General features: G+C 36.5%; 1 protein-coding gene across 1 annotated transcript; it reads right to left on the reverse strand.

Annotated features, from left to right (window-relative positions):
* Positions 1 to 2,163: 2,163 nt before the first annotated feature.
* LOC131928650 (uncharacterized) lies at positions 2,164 to 8,493 on the reverse strand. The gene is made up of 8 exons (XM_059284726.1): positions 8,315 to 8,493; positions 8,014 to 8,029; positions 7,707 to 7,752; positions 6,100 to 6,366; positions 5,263 to 5,390; positions 3,571 to 3,659; positions 2,786 to 2,859; positions 2,164 to 2,465 (listed from the first exon to the last, which is right to left on the reverse strand). The coding sequence occupies exons 1-8, from the start codon at positions 8,491 to 8,493 to the stop codon at positions 2,164 to 2,166; spliced, it is 1,101 nt and encodes a 366-aa protein (XP_059140709.1).
* Between the last annotated feature and the right edge of the window lie 143 nt (positions 8,494 to 8,636).

An 8,636-nucleotide genomic window follows, 5' to 3' on the forward strand; every position in this document is an offset into this window, starting at 1 on the left:
TTGGATGTTTAATTAATTTTTTTCCAGAATCAATCAGTTTCCTTTGTAAAGTAATATTCCCAGCTCAATATATGCATATTGATTGTGTTCAGTTGATGCGCAGTTGTCTTTAGTCATGCAACTCTATTGAATTAATATTTATATTTGCAGTATAAAAAATATAATAAACATTTTTAAAACAAACTTTAAAAGTTAATGCACTAAACACTAATGATTTTCTTTAAATATACAATAATGAACCATTATTTTATTTAAATTTGATAAAAAAATTCGTGTCAACGTTATTTAATTACCAATTAATTACATTTTATGAAACAAGCATTGAAAAAACGAAACATTTATCAATATTAATTGTACAGTTATGTTGATAGTAGAATTTTTATAATTATAAAATAATTTTATCTGACTACCAACAACACTCATTTTAATACTAAAATTACTGAGTATTAATGGAAACTACTAGTTGTAGTCTACAATTAAAGTATCGCTGTTATCCACTCATCGATATATGACTGTCTCAAAATGCTCTGCATTGATTGTTCTCATTTTAAACCTTACGCTACGATTTAGCTTAAGTGTTGTGACTGTTCCTTTTGTCTTGTCACCTATTAGAATTGGTTATCTGATAAATTATACTCCAGTGGTGTATGTAATAAAAATAAATTATAGTGTGGAAAAATATTAAGACCTTCCAGATGTGGACCGCAGAATAAACATTCCGCAGAACGAAAGTTCAAACGAACAAACTGTACAGCAGTTAAGGGAGAAGTGAAGTAAAAACATCCTCTTTCATAGACCGAATAATCCTCAAACTTAATTGCAAAATTTTTGGAGGATAATATATTATTTGACATTTTTTTAAAGAAACTACGTTGTTGTTCTTATTTGGTTCAATTGTTTAGGATTATTTTGATGTGTTATTTGAAGGTTGGGTTAAAATTGGAAAGAGATTTCTATGGCGGCCTCGTGTCTCTAGGGCACAAAAGTGAAAAAATTATGAATAGAGTTTTTACAGATTAGACCAGCGTTCATATTTAACTTCATTCTATTAGAATCTCTCATGATCTTTACGCTTCTACATCTTTAACATCGTACCACATCAATATCACGCCATGTAGTTTGAAAAAATATGGTAAAAATAATCAATCGTCGGGAGACAGCTATGAGCAAGACAGCTACTCCGTGATAAGGGAAGCAGCTATGAACAAGACAGCTACTCCGTGATAAGGGAAGCAACTTTAAACAGGACAGCTACTCCGTGATAAGGGAAGCAGCTATAAAAAGGACAGCTACTCCGTGATAAGGGAAGCAACTTTAAACAGGACAGCTACTCCGTGATAAGGGAAGCAGCTATAATAAACCGGGAGTGAGCTCCCCTAAACTTTCTCGAATATTCTAATATAACACTACGTGGGATGTCAACTCGGAATATAGACATGATTTTTGTTTACTTAAACTTTTAAAAATAGAATAAAATCTAGTAGAAAAAAAAATTGCGCACCAAGCGAGCACCAAAACCAAATGTGCGTAATAGTGCGCAATATTATTAGTACTTTATAAATTTACATGCGTTTTTTGAGAAATCGGAAATAGCGTAAATTAGTACTTCCGGTCAACGGAAACTACTCAAAATTTGATAGAAGGTAGAGAATTAGATCTTTTACTTACATGTGAAATTTCATTTATCTATCTCAATTAGTACTCAAGTTATAGGCTTTTGAAAAATTCAAAGTAGAAAAAGTACCACTTCCGGTTATCGGAAATCGCTCAAAAGTTGATACGGATCTACGATTTTGATATAATACTTATATATGAAATTTCATCAACCTAGCTGTAACGGTACTCAAGTAATCGTGTTTACACACAGACAGACACACAGACACACAGACACACAGACACACACACACACAGACATACGGACAAGATTGCAAAATTATGTTTTTCCGTATCAGTGAGGTGTAAAACGTCGAGATTTGTAAAAATCTCGATTTTTTTTTGCACGATTACAATACTTTATACTACGTATATACGAGAAAGTAAAAAGGACAGCTACTCCGTGATAAGGGAAGCAACTTTAAACAGGACAGCTACTCCGTGATAAGGGAAGCAGCTATAAAAAGGACAGCTACTCCGTGATAAGGGAAGCAACTTTAAACAGGACAGCTACTCCGTGACAGACGATTCACCCGAGACAGTCGAGACAGCAGAGGCCGTATCCGACTGCGACAGCACGGCCACGGAAACGTTGGAGGCGGTGACGACGTCGTCCAGGGTGAAGTTGGCCGTCTTCAGCTTCTCCTGGATCCTCTCGGCCTTGGCCCGCTTGATAGAGCTCAGAATCTTCATGTGCTCGATCATCAGCTTGACCGCCCACGTCATCAGGATCAAGCAGAAGGTCAACTCGAGACCGTACAGTATGATGAACAGGTCGACTCCTTCTTTTGTCACCAGCATAACGACAATATCTGCGGCGATATATATATATATATATATATATATATATATATATATATATATATATATATATATATATATATATATAACACAGATAAATAGATATAGATATGGATGTAGACGTAGACGTAGCAGTAGAAAGAGATAAGAAATTAGATATTGGAGATTGGAGATTGGACCTCTAATTGGACAACATAGAAGCCTGGAGTTTCCTTTAAGTTCAATGATAAACTACTTAGTATATAACACAAAATTCCGTTAACATCTGCTAGTAGGTGTATCATGTTGCCAAGCCACCATTGGTTGACACAAAATCACGTGACCAACCTACCATTGGATGTGATAGAAACGTGCACCAATCGTCTATCACCCGGTGGGATACACTCCGTAGCTTTCCCTTCAATCCTGTGAATAAATATTTAACTGTAAGTTACCGCCCTTATCCTAACTATGGATACTCAGGATTAGTTCCCTTATCCTTACTATGGATACTCAGGATTAGCTCTATCGTTACCAGTGTTTCTTCCAGACTTTTTTCTCCGGGGGCACTTGAAATTTTCGGGAGGGGGGGGCGGTAGACTTTCTTCGGGGGGGGGGGGGGCGGACACTGTTAAAAGTATATATTTTCTATATAAATTATATACATTTCATTTCGTTCAGGGGGGGGGGGGGTAAAAAATTTCGGGGGGGGGGGGGGCTTTCCCTCCCCTCCTCTTCCCCACGAAGAGATGCCTGGAAGAAACTCTGATCGTTACTATGGATACCTTTTGATCACCTCACTGGAACTTGCTTAGGATACACAGGATTAGCTCCCACAACATAAGCGTGAATCAGTCGGATTATCTCTTAACCCTTACAAGTATACCACGTCATACCTCCATGATCGCTACCTTAAAGACCTTTCAAATATTTTCCTCACCTTTGGCCTCCACAAATAGGCTTTAGGGTGTTGGTACTATATTTTAATACTTAGTATGTTATTATGGTTGAAGTTAGGGATCGGTTATGTTCTGACTTCCGTTATGGTTTAAGTTGAAGCGAGAGGTAAAGTTGACATAAAAAGTATAAATATAACCATGAAAAGTAAAAAAAACATATGTTTGCAGTGAACCTTACCCGCAAGAAAAATTACTTTCACTTTGATACGGGAGACTGAACGATACCTTGCGGCTGTTGGATCGGGTGGTGAGCACGTGATCGTTGTGCTGAAACACGGCATAATAGGAGTCAGACTGCGGTCAATTATATATATATATATATATATATATATATATATATATATATATATATATATATATATATATATATATATATATATGTCTATGGTCGCCTCTAGATTAAGTCTTTGGGTCCCTGATGTATCTAGGTCTATGGTGGCCTCTATAAAGAGTCTTTGTGTCACTGATGTATCTAGATGTGTGATGGCCTTTAGAATGAGTCTTAGATCTGATGTATCTAGGTCTATAGCCTCTTTTTTGTTTTCATCTTCGTTCTTAATAATTGTAATGTTTGTCGGAATTTCCTTCCCCACAATTAAGTACGACGGGTCAATGTGTTATGCTCTATTAGGCCGCGTCTGGATTTGATACCGGACCCCTTTTCCAACGAAAAATAAACTTCAAGGCAGCAGTTGTTTAATTGATGTGTTTTTTCTCCTATATTGGTTGCTGTACCCAAATGTCGAGCTTTCGATTTCGGGACTTTTGGGTCTAGTAACCTTGAACTTTACAGGCTCTACTGGCAGATCTCTGTATGTCACCTAGAGTGAGTATTTACCAACTGATGTATCTAAATATTTTTTTCTTATATTAAGTCTTAGGCGGCCACTTATGTTTTTTTATATTGTATCTTGAGATAAAGTGTAGAGGACGTCGCACTATGAATAAAGATGTTTTTCGCAGTATTGCTCAATATTAAACCAACCCACAGAATATACTCTAAGTTTCTTTATCTGCCATGATCTTTGTCTAGTGATAGAACACATGTTGGTTTTCATGGAAATTTACAGTCATGCCGTTGGTCAAAAATTACAGGCGGTGCCACCACTTTAGCGCTCAGTAAACGGAATTCAACTCACTCGGGAGTAAAATGAAAACTGTGTGTAAACAAACGGCCGTAGGTGCTAACAGTTAGTTGCAAGAAAACTACGCAAACGGAAAACTGCGCGAACGGAAAACTGCGCGAACAGAAAAATGCGCGAATACAAATTAATTATACTAAAATACGTTAATGTGTCTGTATTTCGTGGTAAAGTGTTTTATTACGCTACGATGTCCAATGGCGATTCTTTGCTAATGTCTATAAATGCTCGATTTAAGAAACCCAAATGCCCTTGCGCAATTTTTGTACGCATTTTTTCAATGCGCATCTTTCCGATCACCAGGCTATACACAATGGTATCAGATAATACTTCCTTGCGCACTGTCACTGTTTGTTTATCTACCTCTTCCTGATGCAATTAACAAGCTTTTTTTCACCGATAAACAACAATGCTTGCGAACACATACTTGACAGCAGCAATTTATGTTTTTCATTCCACATTTTTAAAAGAATAAAAGACAAGCCTGTCATAGTATTACGACCGAGTAGGGCTAAAAAAACTTTGCACACGATGGCAATACGCTCAGTACTCACCCATATTGTTGTGTTCTAACAAAACTTTGCACACGATGGCAATACGCTCAGTACTCACCCATATTGTTGTGTTCTAACAAAACTTTGCACACGATGGCAATACGCTCAGTACTCACCCAGATTGTTGTGTTCTAACAAAACTTTGCACACGATGGCAATACGTTCAGTACTCACCCAGATTGTTGTGTTGACAGGCGGAATACCCAGAAAGTGCATGTGCATCAACTCGCAGGTAATGATCACACTTCCGGTGATGGTCTGAAGACCGTACAGTTTGAATGAGCCCCCTTCTGTAGGTGGCGCTATAATTTTGAGTCAAACGTAAAGTGTGATATGTAATTATTTTTTTTTACTGAAATTTTTCAATCTTTTTTTCTGTTTTATTTCTATCAATGTTAAAAATAAAAAGTTTAACAGTCATTTAATATGGTTATTAACTTAATGAAGGATACTGAGTTGAGTGCTAACCGATTTCTAATTTGTAGCCTACCTGCCTGTAGACGATAAGGTTTAGTTTAGCCGCAATTTTTTTTGTGTCCGTTAATCTCATAATAAGAATTACGCCTAGTAGGTATTGTGTATATCTTGAAGCTAGGATTTTGGCAGATCAAACCAAAATCTTACCTGTTAAATCATCCATTCGGTATATTTAACTAGAAAATTATTTTCCTGCGGCAGTTTGGTGCGTTTAGCTCTGGATAGAGTTGATTCACTCGACGTTCGTTTAAAAAATACACAAACCTGTGACAGTGCGTTGTACTATGGATAAAGTTAATTAGACCGACACTTACCTGTGACAATCAAATGAATTGAACTCTGTATAAAGTTGATGGGACCAACACTTACCTGTGTCAATCAAATGAGTTGAACTCTGTATAAAGTTGATGGGACCAACACTTACCTGTGTCAATCAAATGAGTTGAGCTCTGTATAAAGTTGATGGGACCAACACTTACCTGTGTCAATCAAATGAGTTGAACTCTGTATAAAGTTGAGTGGACCGACACTTACCTGTGACAATCAAATGAGTTGAACTCTGTATTATCCTTGGTACGTAGGTCGGGACAAAATACACAGGCTTTGGTGTAGTAGTAGTAGTAGCTGTTGTTGGTGTTGGTGTTGTGGGTGTTGTGGTTATTGTTGTTGTTTTCTTCGTCGTCGTCGCCGTCGTTGTTCTTGTCGTCGTTGCTGTGCTGTTCGTCTGTGTCACTGGCTTTGTCGTTGGATGGATCGTCGTGGGTTCCTTCTCCGTGGCTTTTCGGTAGACAAGATAGTGTGCTACAAGAACATACGCTGTTATAAAAATGTGCTACAAGAACATACGCTGTTATAAAAATGTGCTACAAGAACATACGCTGTTATAAAAATGTGCTACAAGAACATACGCTGTTATAAAAATGTGCTACAAGAACATATGCTGTTATAAAAATGTGCTACAAGAACATACGCTGTTATAAAAATGTACTACAAGAACATACGCTGTTATAAAAATGTGCTACAAGAACATACGCTGTTATAAAAATGTGCTACAAGAACATACGCTGTTATAAAAATGTGCTACAAGAACATACGCTGTTATAAAAATGTGCTACAAGAACATACGCAGCTATAAAAATGGCCTACAAGAACATACGCTGCCATAAAAATGGCCTACAAGAAAATACGCTGGTATAAAAATGTGCTGCAAGAACATATGCTGGTATAAACATGTGGTATAAGAACATACACTGCTATAATAAACTGCTATAAAATGTGCTACAAGAATATACGCTGCTATAATAAACTGCTATAAAATGTGCTACAAGAATATACGCTGCTATAATAAACTGCTATAAAATGTGCTACAAGAACATACGCTGCTATAATAAACTGCTAAAAAATGTGGTATAAGAACATACACTGCTATAATAAACTGCTCTAAAATGTGCTATATGATAGTGTGCTTTTAAACATTGTGAATCCCAACTGAGGCTGATGATGTAGTCACGTTGCCAGAAAAAATTTCGATGTTTGTATTTAAGTAAAGGTATAGTGAGTCTAGAACCCTGAGTAGACACCAATTAATGGCTAATGTCATTGGGAAATCAATAGGTCAACACAACATAAGATCTGAAGTTTAAATGTTCATTATAGACTCACCAAACCTTTACTCTTGCTCTCTCCTCTCCACGAATCAGGGATTACTTTATTGTAAAAATGTATCAAGTTTAATCATTTTATTTTGTTACATTGGTTAAAATTATTTTCCTTTAAATGATTAAAACTCGAGATAGGATGGTGTAATGTGTTTATAAACACCATAATGTACTTTGCTAGTTCGATCTCAGACTTTTATCGTCTACACCTTAGACCAACATTTATTCTAGACTTCATGACCAGATCTCACTGCTAGTTAACGAAACTGTCTCATTACTCTCTATGACGTTCGCGCAGATTTTCCCGACAGAATGACTGGCACACTACCTAGCGGTTTATATTAAGGATGCACCTCCTTAAATGGCCTCTACCTATTTGCTTTTTTTAGACTGATCAGTTTGAAATGTTTACATCTTTAAAACGGTTACTTCCGCCTTGATTAACATAAGTGAATTTAAAATAAATATGTAACATTTATTTACCTGGTATAACAGGAAGACGCTTTCCATACGCTGCATTTGACCGTAGCTGAAACGTTACATTTATTTTTATTCTTTGACAAGGGTTTCAGATAGATTATAATGTGTTTTTGTTTAGATCAGTAATTCAGTAGTACCTTTTTTATGTATTTCATAATATACAACTTATCGTTATTTAACTTAACAAATAACTATAAAATACTTGATTGCCTATAATTTTTTTTAAAAAATGCTTCTTCGTTAAAATTGTAGTTGTTACTAAAAATTTGAAAAAAAAAACCGTATGGAACAATTTTATATTGAAACTTACACTTGGCTCGCCGGATCTGAAATAAATATTCGTTTGTGAGGGTTTAAAATAAATAAACATAAAATATAGAAATAAAACAATAAACTATCCGAAGCTACAACCCCCTACCCCCCACCACTTCAACCTCCTTTCTCACAATCACTGCAAATGTGTAACTTACTTATCTTCTCCGTAAATACTATGCTGTCCGCCCCCCCCCCCTCTCAACTTTCTTATCTAACAACCACGTCAAATGTGTGACTTCTGATCTTCTCCGTTAACCCTCCCCCCCACCCCCTCCTCAACTAGATATGTTACTCACTGATCCTCTGGGGTCCCCCTGCACTCAGTACTCCCGGGCGTATCAGGCGAGTCCAGGAAGTACAGGAGCACGCGGATATACATGGAGTCCTGCTCTCGTAGATTCCACATGGACAGTTTGGGGAGGGTCCAGCCTTCCTCTTTGGTCAGGTTCAGATTATACAGGGTCTTGACATTCATGGAGGGGGCGGGCTGTCGTTATAAGATCAAGAAACATGATATATATATATATATATATATATATATACATATATATATATATATATATATATATATATGTGTGTATGTATGTACGTGTAAATATTTCTATACTTCCTATAACA

The sequence above is a fragment of the Physella acuta genome, unplaced genomic scaffold, assembly GCF_028476545.2.
Source record: "Physella acuta isolate Inbredline_101_S28 unplaced genomic scaffold, ASM2847654v3 ptg001528l, whole genome shotgun sequence".
NCBI lineage: Eukaryota > Metazoa > Mollusca > Gastropoda > Physidae > Physella > Physella acuta.